At 36.3% G+C, this 20,281-nt stretch overlaps 2 protein-coding genes across 3 annotated transcripts in view; both read left to right on the top strand.

The window, feature by feature from the left end:
- Positions 1 to 19,993, top strand: part of rnf11b (ring finger protein 11b) — a 160,513-nt gene extending 140,520 nt beyond the window's left edge. Inside the window, exon 4 of the transcript XR_007441436.1 lies at positions 19,865 to 19,993. The gene's annotated coding sequence lies outside the window, so the exon portion shown is untranslated. The remainder of the gene's footprint in view (positions 1 to 19,864) is intronic.
- The window catches only part of faf1 (Fas (TNFRSF6) associated factor 1), a 163,029-nt gene that overhangs the window by 60,195 nt on the left and 82,553 nt on the right, over positions 1 to 20,281 (top strand). For both annotated transcript variants that reach the window (XM_049486053.1, XM_049486052.1), the window contains exon 8: positions 9,238 to 9,324. In XM_049486053.1, coding sequence (XP_049342010.1) covers positions 9,238 to 9,324 — 87 coding nt within the window. The remainder of the gene's footprint in view (positions 1 to 9,237; positions 9,325 to 20,281) is intronic.

The following is a 20,281-nucleotide window of genomic DNA, read 5'->3' as shown; positions in this document are numbered from 1 at the left end:
AATTAGTGTAATAATGCAGTTACACATTATTTAAAAATATATATATATTTTAATATCACTTTTAATATTAACCCAAAAGAAGCCCAAGTGACACATACTGAACATCCTGAGAGCATCACTACAGGATAGTGGTTAAATCTGTGTTTGTTCATCTTACTTTATTTATTACAGAATGAACGAGAGCTTTAGAGTTAATTCTGGAGATAAAAATAAATTAGCTCCTTTTAAAAGCATATTTAAAATTCTACAGCTCTGTTTCAAACAATTAAAAAATTAAAACGCTTTAATTAAATGTTTTATGTTTTGTATAACTAGTTCTGACCTGATTTCTACAACAAAATGTAAAATTATATTTCTAAATAATATTTAGTCATGTGTCCAATATATGTATAAATAAATATATATATATATAAAGATCTGCCCACAGAATTGATCTGATTCAATATTGAACTTGATATTAATGTTCAGTTAATGGTTCTTGGCTCTTATGGGTTTACAGACATTATTTTTTCAGCAACATTATTGCAGTTATTTCCATATTTAAAGCACAATAAATGAGTGTTTTTGTGGTGGGCTTAATGCATGCTAATGCATGACAGAAAACATGCAGATTATGTAGATTTCATTAGTATACTAATGTTTCAATCATATTTTCGTTAAAGAAATCTCTATATCAGGTCTGTTAGACAGTGCAGTTTGGGTTCTGTCAGTCAGGGGGCAGCAAAAGACAGGCGGCTGTGTTATCTGAGTGGACTATGGCTGGAGATGGATTTTTCTAGAACAGAAACACACACTGATTTCTCTGGCAAGGAAAAATGACAATGTCTTTACCTTTCATGTTGATCAGCTATTATTATCAGAGATTGTATAAAGTACTAGAGACCCAGACTTGAGTAAAAGTACTCTAAAGTGCTCTATCAAAAAAGTGACTTGGGTAGAAGTTGAAGTGTTCTTTAAGCTCCACACTTAAGTGAAAGACTTAAATACTAAAGTCTTTAACGTTTTTTGTACCTAAATATTGTGTAAGCAGTTTATAGTAAAATGTAGTACTGAAGACCTGGAATTAAAAGTACAGTACTGTGCTTTTAGTATAGTTGTTACAGAAAGTAGTGGAAAGTTAGCAGTGCTAAAGGCAGAACGGGAGCATCAAAATCTTCAGATCAGCCTAATCTCTTGATTCTTGCATTTTAGTACTTAAGTACAGTAGTGAAGTAAAAAATAATACTCCAGTAGATACAGATACAGCATTTTAGTACTTAAGTACAGCTGTAGTGAACTAAAAAAACAATCCAGTAGATACAGATACAATATTTTAGTACTTAAGTACTTTAGTAGTGAAGCAAAAATAATACTCCAGTAGATACAGATACAGCATTTTAATACTTAAGTACAGTAGTAGTAAAGTAAAAATAATACTCCAGTAGATACAGATACAGCATTTTAGTACTTAAGTACAGCTGTAGTGAACTAAAAAAACAATCCAGTAGATACAGATACAATATTTTAGTACTTAAGTACTTTAGTAGTGAAGCAAAAATAATACTCCAGAAGATACAGATACAGCATTTTAGTATGTAAGTACAGTAGTGAATTAAAACTAATACTCCAGTAGATACGGATGTAGTATTTTAGTACTTAAGTACTAAGGAGTGAAGTAAAAATAATACTCCAGTAGATACAGATACAGTATAATAGTACTTAAGTACAGCAGTAGTGAACTAAAAGAACAGTCCAGTAGATACAGATACGGCATTTTAGTACTTAATTACTAATGATTAAAGTAAAAATAATACTCCAGTAGATACAGATACAGCATTTTAGTATGTAAGTACAGTAGTGAAGTAAAAATAATACTCCAGTAGATACAGATGTAGTATTTTAGTACTTAAGTACTAAGGAGTGAAGTAAAAATAATACTCCAGTAGATACAGATACAGTATAATAGTACTTAAGTACAGCAGTAGTGAACTAAAAGAACAGTCCAGTAGATACAGATACGACATTTTAATACTTAAGTACAGTAGTAGTAAAGTAAAAATAATACTCCAGTAGATACAGCTACAGCATTTTAGTACTTACGTACTAAGGAGTGAAGTAATAATAATACTCCAGTAGATACAGATACAGTATTTTAGTACGTAAGTACAGTAGTAGTAAAGTAAAAATAATACTCCAGTAGATACAGATACAGCATTTTAGTACTTAAGTAAAGTAGTGAAGTAAAAATAATACTCCAGTAGATACAGATACAGCATTTTAGTACTTAAGTAAAGTAGTGAAGTAAAAATAATACTCCAGTAGATACAGATACAGCATTTTAGTACTTAAGTACAGCTGTAGTGAACTAAAAAAAACAATCCAGTAGATACAGATACAATATTTTAGTACTTAAGTACTTTAGTAGTGAAGCAAAAATAATACTCCAGTAGATACAGATACAGCATTTTAGTATGTAAGTACAGTAGTGAATTAAAACTAATACTCCAGTAGATACGGATGTAGTATTTTAGTACTTAAGTACTAAGGAGTGAAGTAAAAATAATACTCCAGTAGATACAGATACAGCATTTTAGTACTTAAGTACAGTAGTAGTAAAGTAAAAATAATACTCCAGTAGATACAGATACAGTATTTTAGTACTTAAGTACTTTAGTAGTAAAGTAAAAATAATACTCCAGTAGATACAGATACAGTATTTTAGTACTTAAGTACAGTAGTAGTAAAGTAAAAATAATACTTCAGTAGATACAGATACAGTATTTTAGTACTTACGTACTAAGGAGTGAAGTAAAAATAATACTCCAGTAGATACAGATACAATATTTTAGTACTTGAGTATGTTAGTAGTGAAGTAAAAATAATACTCCAATAGAGTACAAATACAGCACTTTAGGACTTAAGTACAGCAGTATAGTACAAACAGTACTCCAGTACATACAGATACAGCATTTTATACTTAAGTACAGTAGTGAAGTAAAAATCCCTGATTAAAAGCTAAATCTGCAGGAACTGTGAGAAGTATTATCACAGAACTCCATTAGGACTGTCTACAATTCTGTTTTTAAAATAATGTTTAGCTTTCTTTATCATCCTTCCAAATAGTATCCATCAATAGCACTTAGATAGCGAGATTTTCCTCCACTTTCCTTGGGCCGGGTTGGGTTTAGTTGGGCACAAGAAAATAGTTTATAACGTAGGTGTTTGTTTTGATGTTATTTTTATTTTATATAAAGCTATGGTGTGATAATCACAATATAGCAAATACTTCTTCCACTTGTCTGCATTACACACTTGACTTGTAGTGCTGTGTGTAGCTGTTCTTAATAAACATTTTTTTTCTTATATAATAGGTCTATGCTTCTTCAGTGTTGCAATGTTAATTAACATCATTCTGAACAGATTTTGCTTATTTAAACAGCTTGAAAATGTTTTTAAAAAGCTCAGTTTTAACACTACTTACTAAAATAATGTGGGGTTAATGTGGGGTTTAAATCAGGCTCTGGCTCATGATGACTGTTTATGGTGCGGTTTGGGTCAGGCTTGAGGAGAATGATCACGGGCTTGGGCCGGCTTGATCTAAGCTCTAATAGCAATTAATCTATTTGATGGTGCATATATATATATATATATATATATATATATATATATATATATATATATATATATATAATTTTTTTTTTTTTTTTTGTAGAATTAATTTTTATTCTAAGGTTTTTAAGGTCAGATTTTGTGGGTCTGATCTAAACTCTAATCCAGACTCTGTAAATCCTCCCCCTAAGAATTGGGAAACCCTTTAAGCACCCGATACAGATTTAGCATTATAGCAGTAAAGCGCTAAATTTCAGCAACCTAACTGCTGCTGTTTGACTGGTTAACTTCAGGACTTTATCTTCTGTCTTCAGAAAGGGGACAGGTGGTTCATTAACTAATAATTATTATTGTCCATTCCTTAAAATTAGCATTTTTTTAAATTAAATACATATTTTAATTTATTTATATTTCCTTCCTACCTAAAATGCTGCAGCCTCTGCTGTCTGTTTTTTTTTCTTCGTTTTTATTTGTAGGAAATACATATATGTGAGCATATAAAGAAATCGTAGACCGTAGAGCAGAACCCCCTGCTGTTACAGTGCGAATGCAGTGCGAAGAGGGAATTATTTGGTTATAAGCAGCTGAAATGTCTTTATCCAGGAGATCACACAGTATTTTATGAGATAATGTCAACCTTTTTGATGTTTTTCTCCCTCCCAGCTCAGAGCGGATCTCCTCGGCTGCGGAAGAGTCTATTGTGACATTTAAAATGAAATGTCATTGGAAGTGGAATTTAATAGGGCTGAGTCTTTTCAGTTCTGGTATAATCAGAGCTCATTGTGCTTCAGGAAACATGATTTATGACACGATACAAATGTCAGCTGCTGAGGATATCTCCTAACTCGTAACTCTCAGTTTAATTCAGGCACAATCAGCAGTAAATAAACACTCCTCTGGGTTTGTTTGTTGTTCCTTGTGTGTGTGTATATATGTATATATATATATATATATATGTATATGCGAGTGTGTGTGTATAAATATATGTCGTGTAATGCGTGCTTTAATTTGAAAGCTCTTCTGGAAAAAGGCACAGGATTGTTGACTCATGAATATCTAATGATGACATTATTTGTGAATATATCAGCAGCAGTGGGCTGATGAGTAAAGTAGCCTGACGTTTTTCAGACTAGTCTAAAGGTTGTTTCACATTTACTAGTGCTTCCCAAGAAATGAAAATGAATAGAATATAGTTTAAAATGAGCTTTATTTCAGTAATTCAGTTCAAAATGTGAAACTCATATTAAATATAGATTTATTACGCACAGAGAGATCTATTTTAAACGTTTATTTCTTTTATTGTTGATGATTAATATGTTTTAAAGCCATAATAGTCTCAGAAAATTAGAATATTATTAAAGACCAATTGGTACTTTTGGTACAGTGTGGGCAGTGTGCCAAGTCCTGCTGGAAAATGAAATCCGCATCTCCATAAAAGTTGTCAGTAGAGGCTCTTCCTCAAGCAGATCTACCAGATGAACTATGGTCCAGTTGATTTGTAGTGTGATTATTAACTTCTGTTACAATCCAGTGAAAATCTCAATTAGGGATGTGCCGTACCCAGAGGTGGAAAAAGTACTGAAAAAATGTAATTAAGTAAAAGTACCTTTACTTTGCTAAAATTCTACTCAAGTAAAAGTAAAAGTACCATCTAAAAAAAAAAAGTACTCAATTTAAAATGTACTTTGAGTAAAAGTTACATAGTTACTTTTAATTATTTGATGTACAAAAAAATAATTAAATCGTTTTTCTCTATATTTGACTCCTTACATTTTTGCTTATCCAATTATCCTTTTATTCTAAATTATTTTATTTCTTCTTAATTAAATCCTAAATTCTTGGGTTGTTTTTCTAATATTTTCACCATGTATTTATTTATTTATTTTTTTGTGTTTTTGTTTGTGAAGTTCTCATTATTTTAGCTTAACCTGATTAATACTTGATTTTAATTTGAATTATTGTTACTTTAGTCCCTTTTAAGTTGTAAATGCTCAGCTGCATTGAAAACAAGTTTTACCCTCAATCTGTTCCTGAGCAAAATGAAAGATTGATTAATTGATTGATTGATTGATTGATATAGTATCAAGCTTATTTTGAGGTTTCCAGTGTTACGTTTTTTTTTTGTTTTTATTTCCTAACAGGGACCTGCTGATACACCTTGGTTTGAATCCATGTTGGAAGTAACTGAGCTAATGCTAACTAAAGCGCTAATAAAGAACTTTTCTTTGGATCTTTATCACGACTGCAGTCCCTCAGCTAGAGGAAGGCCGAGTTTGGCAATATTGACAGTGGACTAGTGCTCATAACGGGAGGCCTGGGGAAGAGAGCGGTAAAATGCCAGTCCCACAGAGGAGCTGTGTGTGCTTGGATAGATAAACGCCGCTGCCTGGACCTTCGCGTTGGCATTAGTTTCTTCTTTCTCTTGGGCTGCGCTGCCCCCTGACCCCAAACGCTTCATTACAGCCGAGCGCGGGTGTTTACGGCTGCCTGCCGGTCAGGCCTGGGCAGCCAAATCCCTGTAGCCCTCTGGTCAAACACAGATATTACACTCTGTAATAACACTGGCCAACCCGGCTGACCTCTGCTCACTTCATAAAGCACGGCGCACAGTCAAGTGTGTGGGCTGCTGGATGTTGGATTGTGTGTGCAGCGGGTCAGGCTTTGACTTGAGACGCTGCACTGAATATTAGAGTTTAGTACCCCCCCCCCCTCCTCTTTTCTCTTCTGTGTACCTGACCAAAAGACTTAGGACGTAGGACAGCGTGCCTTTGGGTATAGTACGCACTTTCTATATGTTCAATATGTTGTGTTTCCTTTTTAATGCCTGTTGGTGTGACAAAGGCTCAGTAGCTTAATCATCAGGCCTGAGTCTTTTTTAATAAAAAATACTTTTTATAAAAAAATATTAATAAATAGCCATAACATTATGACCATCTCTATTTTATACAGTTCTATAATTACAGACAGTAGTTTTGTATCTGTTTCTTTACATACTTTATTGTTATCCTACGTTTACCCTGTTCTTCTATACTTCAAGGCCCCACAGAGCAACTGTTTTAAATAAAAGCTGAATATATACAGCTCTGAAACAAATTGAGACCAAAATTGCTATTTATAGGTTTATGTTTGAGTAAAATGAACATTGTTGTTTTCAATAAGCTACAGACAACATTTCTCCCAAATTCCTAATAAAAATATTGTCATTTAGAGCATTTATTTGCATAAAATGAGAAATGGCTGAAACTACAAAAAAGATGCAGAGCTTTTAGACCTCAAATAATGCAAAGAAAACAAGTTCATATTCATAAAGTTTTAAGAGTTCAGAAATCAATATTTGGTGGAATAACCCTGGTTTTTAATCACAGTTTTTTTCATGCATCTTGGCATCATGTTCTCCTCCACCAGTCTTACACACTGCTTTTGGATAACTTTATGCTGCTTTACTCCTGGTGCAAAAATACAAGCAGTTCAGTTTGGTTTGATGGCTTGTGATCATCCATCTTCCTCTTGATTATATTCCAGAGGATTTCAATTTGGTCAAATCAAAGAAACTCATCATTTTTAAGTGCTCTTTTTTTTTACTTTTTTTTCCCCAGAGCTGTATATATAGCTTGTGTATCTGACTTTACTTTATCTACAAGGTGTTTCAGCTGTAGGTAGGAGTGTGTAATAGAGTGTAGGACAGTGAGAGATTAAACACAGTGTTTAAAAACTCCAGCAGCACTGCTGCATCTTATCCACCCACTGTACCAGCACACACTAAGGCCCAATCCCATTTATCTTTGGTAAAAAGGAAAATACTAAAATGTGTGGGTTTATTTGGTCGCTTGTGCTGCACCATCTTGTCAGTGATTCTTATAGCTCTCTGTTTGTAGTGTTCCTCTGAAAAATCTCAGTTTGAAGGACCATGTAGTCCCAACACAAGAGTCAGGACACCCTACCCGTAGACATGAGTGCACTAAACAGAGATATAGGGCTAAGTGGTCACAGCAGTGCCGTTATAATAATAATATTACTAATAATAATAATAATGTCTACTCTGTGGAATGTAACATTTTTTCAATACCGTGCAGCCTTACTATGTAGAGAAACAGATTCAGGACTACAGTGTGATGTAAACACTGATCAGCTAGTTACAGCTCGGCCTACATTACAGTGTTCTGCTGCTAAAAACATATTTTGGGGTTAATCTCGGGTATGTAAATGTTTATTCTGGGATCTGCTGTTTTCTTCTCGGCAGCAGCACCTCAGCTCCCGCTTCATATCCTTTGTTTTTCCAGCCTTCATGTGGCCGTAGTTTCTGCCTGCGTGGGCACAAGTCCTGGGTCTGGCCGAGGGTCCGTGTCCACTCGGTGTGCCTGCTGTGGGATTTGGCCGTGTGCTGGGAGGGCTTTCCGGCACAATGGCCAGTTTGCTCTGCTTCTGTATCCAGCGCCGCAGGGTAGCGCATTCTGCGGGGGTAATGCGCAAGAATCCGCGCCCGTCCAGCTCCGAGCGACACCCACTTTGATCAGGGTCGCCCTCCGCTCATCAGCCTGGCATTGGGTTTTAAACCAACAGCGGCGTCTGGGGGCGAGGGCCGGAGCGAACTGTTTAAAAGCATGGAATGTTATTAAGTGCAGATACACGGCAGCTGAAAGGACGAAGAGAAATACTGTCCATTGGGCTGTTGGCGTTTGGTATTAGACGAGGTATCTGAGGAATGTCTCCCTCTGCCCCCCCCCCCCTCCCTTTCACACCATTTTTCTCTCTCTCTTTCTCTCTCTCTTTCTCTCTCTCTCTGTGTGATGTAGGGATGGGGAATATACATTGAAAAAAATGGACAACAAATTTTGATTTAGTTTTGGTCAACAAATTCTATCCAGAGCTGTCAAATATTCAGCTGTTGTTTCTTTTACCAAAAATAGCCAATTTTTTTTTTTTTAAATAGAACAAGAAAATGAGAAATGGCTGAAATAACAAAAAAGATGCAGAGCTTTCAGACCTCAAATAATGCAAAGAAAACAAGTTCATATTCATAAAGTTTTAAGAGTTCAGAAATCAATAGTTGGTGGAATAACCCTGGTTTTTAATGCATCTTGGCATCATGTTCTCCTCCACCAGTCTTACACACTGCTTTTGGATAACTTTATGCTGCTTTACTCCTGGTGCAAAAATTCAAGCAGTTCAGTTTGGTGGTTTGATGGATTTTGATCACCCATCTTCCTCTTGATTATATTCCAGAGGTTTTTAATTTGATAAAATCAAAGAAACTCATATATTTTTAAAAGGGTCTCTTATTTTACTCTTATATATACTATATAGAAAAATATAGTACATATAGAAAATAGGGATGTCAAATAAATCATTTAGCATCATCGATATGGTGTGGCCGTGTGTAATAGTCAGTTTTAGGCCACTTTAATTAAATGTAATCAACTTTTTTCCTAATTGGTGCAGAAAGGAAAAAAAATCACAGAATAAAAAAGCTCTTCATTATTAATCACATAAAAAACAGTAATTTGATAAACAGAATTAATTTGATTAGCCGTCCAGCTTTACTGTGATGTTTTGTGTCGAGATAAGAATACCTCATACCGTCCATCATCTGATCTGTGTGATAATACTTACTATTTTTGTTCTCTCTCCATGTTTTCTGTCTTTTCTCAGGTAAAAAGGAACATTTCAGACTTGACGAACATCCCAGTACGGCATCAGCAGTGGGATGGCTGGCCTGCCTCAGCATCTGATGACTCGGTACCAATTTTCATATTTCTGTTCTCGTCCCTCCAATAGAACTGAATGAAAATAGCTCTTATCTTATATTATAATAATATTATTATTATTTACAGAAATGCAAAAAGGCTATTTTGGAATCCTTAAAGATTAAGTTGCCCCCCATTCACAGTTTATTGTCTTTAAATAAATTATTTATATATTTTTTAACTTTTATATTTAATTACTTTTTCTAGTTTAATAGGAACAACTGGGTCAACAGAAAAAAAAACTGATAATGAAACTAATGTTTCATGTTTCCAAGCATAATATGTCTTAATGTCTATGTCTAAAAACATAAAATATTTTAAATTCCAAATGTTTTAGATTATTAAAATGTGTACTTAGTAATAATATAAAATAATTAAAAGACCATTAAGATAAAATTAAGATAAAATTAATGAGATTCGTTTGGGGTATTTTTGTTAAAAGCTATTAAAGTAGTCAACCAGCAAATGTAGCTTGTAACTCAAACTTGTGTAACAGTTTGAATTATTATTATTATATTAAAATATATTATTATTACATAATATATTAAGATATATTATTATATGTTATATCATATTATTATATATAAGATAATTATATAAGGTTAAAATCGCTGGGGTCAAATTGCCCACAAAGATAAAAGTAGTAAATTTAAAAGTAAGAGGAGGGATAGAATAAGTGTATTGGTATTTTTATCTGTCTGTTGGACGTTGGTCTTCTCCCCATTGGAGATGTTGAGGCTAATTAAGATGTCACAGATCTGTTCCCCTCTGTTGTCCTCTGCCTGTGGACATTTAAGCTCATGTCGTGAGGTGTCACCGACCTTTCCCACCCTGAGCACCGCTCCCGGCCTTTCACTGTGTACACACACTGAAGAGGTCCTAACACTGAACCCTGAGGAACCCCCAAAAACCTCCAAACCCTTTAACTGCCCCTCCAGAACCATCAGACACACAACACACCATGGGAACACTTTCCCCGTTAATTGTGCTCAAGGAGCTTGAAGATTATCATTTCCAGAGGGAAGACACATTTCACAAAACACTTTGTGTAGCTGGCTCACAGTTCTTAAAATTTTAAATAGGTTCTAAATATTTGATGTTTCTGAATGAGCACCTAAATGTTTATTCTTAGTACTTAAATTAATGGTTATTTATAAATGTTGTGCATTTTATTATCTTAATTGAAATATTTTAACATATTTTGTAAATAGTTTATAAATATATACTTTTCTTTTTAAAAACTAGCATGATTAGATCAGACGAATCTTGATTGTTACTTATCAGCAGTTTAAAATCTCATTTATTTATTAATTTTCTATCTTGGGTTTAAGTTTTAAATTCCTTACTGAGTGAACTTATGTCATTCTTGAGTATATAAACAAAGCTGATGAACACAAATAGTCCTTATTTAATGGTCTATAGGTGAGTCGTGCAGCTTGATTTAGGGCGTGTCAGTGTGTCTTTTCTATCGTAACGATGGGAAAAGTACACCTTCTGCGGCTTGAAACAAAGCTTATGTTCTTCTTTGTGTAACAACGAGCGAAAAAGCATTGAGCACACTCTGTGCACCTGTGTTGCCAAGATAGCAATGAACATCTGACTGTTGATGTCTGTCTAGGTTGTATTCAGTTAGTGGAGCACCTGTGTTTTCCGTTGCCAAGATAAAAAAAAAGCAAAACTCCAGAAATTTACCTGAACACACCTCATTTCCAGGTGGAAGGTGTGAATATAGACTGTTGGGGTGTAAGATAGCAATGAGCATCACGATGCGCCTTGCACAGTGTGTAAGTTATGGCCAGAATTCGTATTTTGTTGCAGTAGTATATTCTTGATATATATATATATATATATATATATATATATATTTTTTTTTTTTTTTTCAAATTCAGTGTCCCCAAGAGTATCATCATCATGAGCATATACTGTGAAATATCATGATATTATTTTAGAGCCATATCGCCCACCCCTACTAGTGTGTTTTATAGTCTTACTACATTCTTGTCGTAAACATACTAAAAATGATTTTTTTTTTCTTTTCTTATTTGTTGCATTGTGATTTATTCATTATAGATTAATTATCAGTAATTGAAGCAGTAGGGGTTTGCCATATCGTATCGTAACGATATTATACCCTAAAATATCGTGCCATATCCCCCACCCCATTTCCTATTATATATCTACTATAGACTGATTATATCTGTCTATATCTATATCTATCTATTTGTAGTGCATTATTATTTTTATTATTATCCTGACATTCTGGATCATTGACTTCTGTTACAAATCTGATAAAAGTCTGTTTTTTTTGTTTTGTTTTTTTAAATCTCACTTTGGGGCGTGCAATATCATATCATATATGTAATAATATATATTTTTTATTTTGTTGCAGTAGTGTTTTCTTAAAATAATTTTTATATTCAGTGTTTTGTTATATCACGAAGAGTATTGTTATCGCAAAAATAACTGAAATATGAAATATCGTGATATTATTTTAGGGCCACATCGCCCACCCCTATGAAGCAGTGCCTCTAATCTTGACCTCTAAAATTTGCACTCTAAAGCTTCTAAAAATGATATTTTTCCTCTCAAAAAGTATAATTCATGCCTTATTAGTGGGTTAATCTTTTCTCCTGAGGCCTTTTGTTTTGTGTGTATTTTTATAACTGTTGACCACCTTGACGATGAACGCTGTGCTTTTGTTTGTGTGTTTGAGTGAGTGTGAGCGTGCACTACCTGTTTGAGTTAGCGTTTGTATTGTGAGAGGCCGAGTGGAGTAAAGTGGAGTAAAGTGAAGAGGTCGTCTCTTAGCGAAAAGCACAACAGGAAGAAGGTCGTTCAGTCAGTCTACACCCTCTCACCACTTCAGCCGGACCACTTAAAGAGCTGAAGTGTGCTCCCTCTCACTCCAGACCTGAAGCCACAGGCTGGTGTTGAAAGTGTGTGAAGGGCTGCCACTCATGAATACCCTTTAGGCCACATTAAACCGTTAATTCCTGCTCTTTTTTCTCCCGGAGGGCGGCGATGTGCGGCAGCGGCTCGTGCTCGACCGTGCGGACCCCCGCCCGCCCGCCTCACCTTACCCGTCTGAGTGGGAGGAGATATTAAAACATCGGCCCGTAATAATGCCCCACGCACATATTGAAAGAGCGGAGAAAAGCCCCCGTGTGGCAGACGGGGCTGTTTCTATGCATATCTCATTAACCCCGTCTCATCTCCCAGGATTTGTACCAATACAGAGGACAGCCAGGGCTTAGAAATACAATTACTAGGAGTCTGAATCAATGGCTGCCGGGCCTGGCCTTCATTATCTCACATTCTTACTCACCACTACTTTTATTCCCTTTTATTCCCCGTCATACGAGAGAGAAACGGACAATCTTATCAGCAGTCAGTTTACATTCCAGAGACTGAGTTTGCTTTTGGTTATATGATGGAGCCAGTGTGTGTTGGGGGGGGATTTTTATGTATTCATTCCTTTTTTTTTCATTCAGGTAATATTGAAGTGAGCTGGTGAGAGAGAAGTATATATATATATATATATAGTAGTTCTGCATCTCATTTATATGCAGTAAAAAGTGCATTAAAATGGTAAAAGTTACTTAAATTCATGCATAGAACAGAATAAGCATCAATTTCCTTATCTTGGGTCTTAAAGTCCAGTTGAATTTTCCCAAATTTAAGATTTTCTTATAGAAACTAATAGAAATACTGCTACTTACTAATAGAAATAGTTATATTGTGCACTCCTTATACGTCAATGTGGCAAAATTCACTTCTCATTTACTGTTTTATTTTTATTTTTTTATTTTTTTTCCTTACATCATAATTGAATACTGAAGTGATCCAGACTATTAAGGAACACATAAGGAATCATGTAGTTTCTGAGGCTGGTAACTTTGGTGAGTTTATCCTGTACTACAGAGGAAACTCTTGCTCTTCCTTTCCTGGAACTGTCCTGATAAGTGCCAGTTTCATCATTATTAAGTTTTTTGATGGTCTTTGATGTCAAAGTTCTTGACATTTTTTCTTAGTGTGAAATCTTCTCATAATCTGGATTAGAACATTACTCAAATATTCACTATTCACTGTATACCTGTAACTCTACCTCTTCACTACTTTACTTTAACTGATGCTCTCAAACACTTTATTAAGAGACAAGAAATTCAAGTAATTAACTCTTGATGAGTTCAGCACAGCTGTTAACTGAAAGCCCTGAATTCCAGGAGACTCTACCTCATAAAGCTGAATGAGAAAATGTGTAAAGCGGTCATCTTTATTTCTTCATTTAATTGATTTTCTACATTTTAGATTATTATTAAAGACATAAAAGACATAAAACAATTAGGGGCACATATGGAGTTAGGTAGTAAACATAGTAAAAAAAAAAAAAAAAAAAAAAAAGTTATTCCTCCACAATAATCCCCCCTGATCTAAACCTGATAACCTGAGATGGTGATTTTTTTTGAGGTGATTTAATTGAGATGAGCTGGAGCTTCACTATTGTTCAGCACCTCCAGAAACTCCTTCCTTCAAGACGCTGAGAAAACTATTCCAGGAATCTCCCTCATGAAAATACTGAGATTAAAATCTCACCAAGAGTGTGCAGATCTGTCCTCAAAGAGAAGTGTGATACTTTAGAATAATCTAAAGTACAAAATTTTAAATATTCTGTTCTGGTTTCTTTAACACCTTTTCTACTAAATAATTCCACATGTGTTCCTGTGTAGCTTTAATATAGTCGTATATATTATATATAAAAAAAAAAACACACATTGAATAAGAAGAGACGTGACCAAACTTTGGGCTGGATTGAAATTCCAGTTGAAATGCTCTGATCTGGATGGAATTCAATCGTTTTATATTGCTTCTTTTTGCCAATTTTCACCTTAGACTTAAGTTTGAATCTGCCTGTTTTTTTATTTTTATATAGAGTCACAATTTCCTGATTAATGGACAAATAGACTTCAATTGAATTGCAATTATATCTCCTTTTTTTGCTGTTTTCTTCATTTATGACATACTTTAAACCTAACAGTTTTTTTTACATTGACCTCCATTAAAACTCCAGAAGGTTTTTCCTTCACCTGTAAACTTCCCACCTGTATCTGAAGATACAACGTTTTGTGTGACAGTAACAATAATACGCAAATTAACTTTTCAAAAGGCTTTGAACTGTCATGTTTGTCACATTTTAAACCATTAAGTGTCTTTCTTTCTTTCGCGCTTTCTCTCTCTCTCTCTTTCTCTCACACTGCGGCTGATCACTTCTGACCGACAGCCTTATGAAACACCTGTGGGAATGATTGACAGCCTCTGAAACGTCCTTATTAGAGTCCTTTCCCCCATAATTGCTGACATTTATCCAGTGTTTCATGGTGTTTGCTAATGTATTACTGCTGCTGCTCTCGGAGGGGCGGCGTGCCCTGCGCCTCTTATGGGCTCTTCACTTCGCCGACTCGAGGAGGCGGCTTATTGGGCCTGCTGGTTGCCGTAGCGACAGGGCTCAGCGCTAAGCTGCCAGAGCCCTTGGTGAGATTGCTGTCTGCTGGGAGACACACACACACACACCTCCTCACACAACTGTAGCACCAACCCCGCCGCCGCCCTGCAGCCTGACTCTCAGCATGTCCTGTACATGTCCTGCTCGCTTCAGGGCTGCTGCTTCAGGGCATCTCGAGTTTACAGAGCTGCTGCAGCTGCTAACAGCTCAGCCGCTACGCACCGCTCTCGCGTTTACGCTTTTATTAATACCGAAAACACAAATACGGGGCTGTGAAAAAGCCTGTATACCATCCACCAACAGGTGTACCACAGGAACCCCTTAGTAGCCACCTCCTTCAGTGCATCATAGCAACACCTTATCAACCACCTAGCAAGACCCTATCAACCAACTCCTTGAATAAATATGAGCAGCTGCTAGAAACATCTTAGCAACAGACTTTAGATTGTGTGTACATCATTGGTATACGGCAGCAGCTATTCCAGAATCAGGTATACCACAGGAACACTTTAGCAGCCAACACTTTTAGAGTAGCATAGCAACACCTTATCAACCACCTAGCAACACCTTGTCAACCAACTCCTTCAGTAAATATAAGCAACCATTTAGCAAGACCCTGTCAACCAACTACTTTAGTTAATATGAGCAACCCTCTAGCAACACCTCAGCAACACCCTATTAACCAACTCCTTTAGTATACATGAGCAACCATCTAGCAATACCTTATCAACAAACTCTTTCAGTAAATATGAGGAACCATCTAGCAACACCTTATCAACCAACTCCTTCAGTTAATATGAGAAACCATGTAGCAACACCCAGTCAACCAACTCCGTCTGTTATTATAAGCAAACATTTAGCAACATTATATTAAACAACTCCTTCAGTAAATATGAGCAACCATCTAGCAACACCTTATCAACCAACTCCTTCAGTTAATTTGAGAAACCATGTAGCAACAACTTAGCAACACCCAGTCAACCAACTCCGTCTGTTATTATAAGCAACTATTTAGCAACACTCATTAAACAACTCCTTCAGTAAATATGAGCAACCATCTGGCAGCACCCTATCAACCAACTGCTTTAGTTAATATGAGCAGTCACCTAGAAACACCTTAGCAACACCCTGTCAACCGACTACTTTAGTTAATATTAGCTATCATCTAGCAACACCTTAGCAACAGAATGTAGATTGTGTATACATCATTGTATACACATACAGCTATGCCACCAACAGGTGTACCACAGGAACACTTAAGCAGTCCACTCATTCAGTGTAGCATATCAATACCTTATCAACCAACTGGCAACACCCTATCAACTCTTTCAGTTAATATGAGCAACCATCTTGCAACACCCTATCAACCTGCTCCTTCAGTTAATATGAGCAACCATCTAGCAACACCTCAGCAACCCACTATCAACCAACACTTCCAATAAATAATACCCATTTAGCAAAACCCTATCAACCAACTCCTTCTGTAAATATAAGCAGCCATCTAGCAACAGAATTTTAATTGTATATATCATTGTATACACCAGCAGGAACACCTTAGCAGCCAACACTTTCAGTGTATCATAGCAACACCTTAGCTGCCACTGTAACAAGTATATTGCAAACCATTACCAAACACCAAAAACCATTTGGCAAAACTATAACGAACACCAAAGCAGCCTCACAGCAGCCAAAAGCTAAAGTTTAGCAACACCTTAGCAACCACATATTATGCACCTAGTAACAAAGTCCACCTAGAAACAACTTAGCAAAAGAATGAAGATTGTATACATCATTGTATACACCAGCTGCTATACCACAGGAACACATCAGCAGCCAACTCCTTCAGTGTATCTTAGCAACACCTTAGCAACCACCATAAGGAGCACTTTGAAAACCTACAAACCAGTTAGCAAAACTATAGCAGAACCCAAAGCAGCAAATAATAAAAAAAAAATCAACAATTAATGTTAGGCAACACCTGAACAACCACATATTAACAGCTTAGCAGCTGACTCGTATACAGTAGTATATCATAGCAGCACCTTAGCAGACACCTACTGACACCAGCAGCTATATCATTGCAACACCCTAGCAACCACTTAGCAACACTTTACTAACAAAGTCCTTCAGTACATATGAACAACCGCCTAGAAACTACTTAGCAACAGAATGTCGATTGTGTGCATCAATCTGGTTCATTAAATCCTCAATCATTAAGTCAACTCGTGCCGACTCTACAAATTAGAGTAATTAACCTGTAATCATGCTAATTTTGTGGAAATAGACTCATGTTGTTCATGGCTTAGTGTACGTTGACTACCCTGCAGCTACGTCACGTACTGACACTTTAACAACCTGCACGGTGGCGAGGAGCTCCAACAGGTGTTTAGGGTGGGGCTGTCCGTCTGTTCTTTAGTCTAGTCTTTTTACATTTTACATTGACTTCCTTTAAAAATCTGTATTTATATTTTTGGCATTTTCACAATTTCCTGATTAATAGGCAAATAGACTTCCATTGAAATATTAAATCTCCTTTTTTGCCATTTTCTTTACTTACGACATACAGGGGTTGGACAATAAAACTGAAACACCTGGTTTTAGAGCATAATAATGTATTGTGGTGACAGACAGTTCTGGTGGAAACAGGAGAGTTGAGGTGCACATTAAATTCTGCCGTGATTTGATCAGCCGTGGTTTTATGTTTTTTGGATACAATCCGGGTTAGCACCCGAACATCCCTTTCAGACAGCGTCCTCTTACAGCGTCCACAGTTAATCCTGTTGGATGTGGTTGGTTTTTCTTGGTGGTATGCTGACATTGCCCTGGATACCGTGGCTCTTGATGCATCACAAAGACTTGCTGTCTTGGTCACAGATGCTCCAGCAAAATGATTGGTGCACCAACAATTTGTCCTCTTTTGAACTCTGGTATGTCTCCCATAATGTTGTGTGCATTGCAATATTTAGAGCAGAACTGTCCTCTTACCCTGCTAATTGAACATTCACACTCTTTATGCTCTTACTGGCGCAATAATGTGCAATTAATGAAGATTGGCCACCAGGCTGCTCCAATTTAGCCATGAAACCTCCCACACTAAAATGACGACAGGTGTTTCAGTTTCATTGTCCAACACCTGTACTTTAAACCTAACAGTTGTTTTTAAATGTATCACAATTACATGGCAAATGCACCTATGGAATTGTTCCAAATTGGCTTGGATTCTTTTTAGTTTTTTAAAAACTCTATTGAAACTCCCGAAGGTTTTTCCTTCACCTGTAAACTTCCCACCTGTATCTGAAGATACAACGTTTTCTGTGACAGAGACAATAATACACACATTAACTTTACAAAAGACTTTGAACGATCATATCAACTCGTGTCGACTCTACAAATTAGAGTAATTAACCTGTAATCATGCTAATTATATGCTAATAATTTTGTGGAAATAGACTCATGTTATTCATGGCTTAGTGTACGCTGACTACCCTGCAGCTACGTCATGTACTGACACTTTAACAACCTGCACGGTGGCGAGGAGCTCCAACAGGTGTTTAGGGTGGGGCTCTCTGTCCCTTCTTTAGTCTTTTTTATTCCACTTTTTTGTTCGTTGTTTTGATAGAGAGCTGAGGCAAGGTGTCGCAGGGGCTCAGGAGCTCAGGAGCTCAGGAACAGACACGGCAGCTGTCTGCAGCAATTATCTCACCCTCACGGCCAGAGAGAAGAATGACAGAGTAGAAAGAAGGAAAGTTAAAGAATTAGGTAGTGTGCAAGGTTTGTTTGGAGAGGGAAAGAAAGGGATGTTCGGCGCGTCTCCCCCGCGCAAGCCCCTTTGATGAGAGTGGTAATTAAGAGAATCCAAAAGGAGGAGAGCTGGTTCTTTGTGCACTGCTGGAGTGGGTTTACAGGGGGGGCTTTGAGAGAGGTTTGGGTGGATGGAGGGGAGGAGGAGGAGGAGGAGGAGGAGGAGGGTGACCTCTCCTCTGTAGCCTGCGGCTCTTAAGCACACAACTAACCAGCAGACGTCGCTTGTCTGGCAGCGTCGCGGGAGGACTGAACCGGCGCTACGTGAGGAACGGGGCTCCGGTTTATCTGTTCTCCAGTATCTCCAGCTTCTTCTGCCCCTTCTCCAAATCCCTGCTGTATGATGAAGTGATGAAACTTGATTTAAACTCGTATGAGGGCAGGAGGGAAATCCAGCGACCGAGAAACCCTGAGCCAGTGTTCTTCTGTTTGATTACTCTGGAAAGAAAGAGAGAGGGATGATGGAGCCAGGCATCAGTCTGAAGCTCTGTAGTGTTCTTACTCAAAGAGATTTAGGTTTAAGTAGTAAAAATCTACAAACTCTAGGAATTTGTGGGTAGAAAAAAGGGAATTGATGCTTCTAAAACCAGTAGTAGCTTCTAAATTGATGCCTGTATTTTGTTTAAAAATATTCGCAGTCAGTACATTTTTATAAATACTTATTATAAATAAGTACACCAATATATATATATGCATCACACTATAACACGCACTTAAAACTCTTTAATTTTTCCAAAAAAAAAATCGTCAGTGCACCTTATGTATAAATTTTACAGTTTTCAGTCAGGTATTATTGAGCAGTAAAGCCACTCTGCTCAAGTGCAGAGTTATACAAGAGTTATAAGGATAAGTGAAGTATCTCCAGCACTAAGGCTGGAGCAGTATTAGCATTAGCTGCTAACAACGCTAAGCGCTAGCACTTTCACTGTTCAGATGTGGGTATTTTTTAGCCTGTAGCCTGCTGTAGTGCCGGGCTAGCACTGCTGCATTAGCATTAGCCACTAACCGCACTAAGCACTCACTCTTTCACGACACCTATATGTATATGTATGTATATATATATATATATATATATATATATATATATATATATATATATATATATATATATATATATATATATATATATATATATATATATAGAGAGAGAGAGAGAGAGAGAGAGAGCTCTGGAAAAAATAAGATACTACTTCATTTTCTGAATCAGTTTGTCTGATTTTGCTATTTATAGGTTTATGTTTGAGTAAAATTAACATTGTTGTTTTATTCTATAAACTACAGACAACATTTCTCCCAAATTCCAAACAAAAATATTGTAATTTAGAGCATTTATTTGCAGAAAATGAGAAATGACTGAAATAACAAAAAAGATGCAGAGCTTTCAGACCTCAAATAATACAAGTTTTAAGAGTTCAGATATAATTATTTGGTGGAATAACCCTGGTTTTAATCACAGTTTTTTATGCATCTTGGCATCATGTTCTCCTCCACCAGTCTTACACACTGCTTTTGGATAACTTTATGCTGCTTTACTCCTGGTGCAAAAATTCAAGCAGTTCAGTTTGGTGGTTTGATGGCTTGTGATCATCCAGCTTCCTCTTAATTATATTCCAGAGTTTTTTTAATTTGGTAAAATCAAAGAAACTCA

The sequence above is a fragment of the Astyanax mexicanus genome, chromosome 12 (assembly GCF_023375975.1).
Source record: "Astyanax mexicanus isolate ESR-SI-001 chromosome 12, AstMex3_surface, whole genome shotgun sequence".
In the NCBI taxonomy this organism is placed as follows: domain Eukaryota; kingdom Metazoa; phylum Chordata; class Actinopteri; order Characiformes; family Acestrorhamphidae; genus Astyanax; species Astyanax mexicanus.
This window is presented reverse-complemented; position numbering and strand designations above follow the sequence as displayed.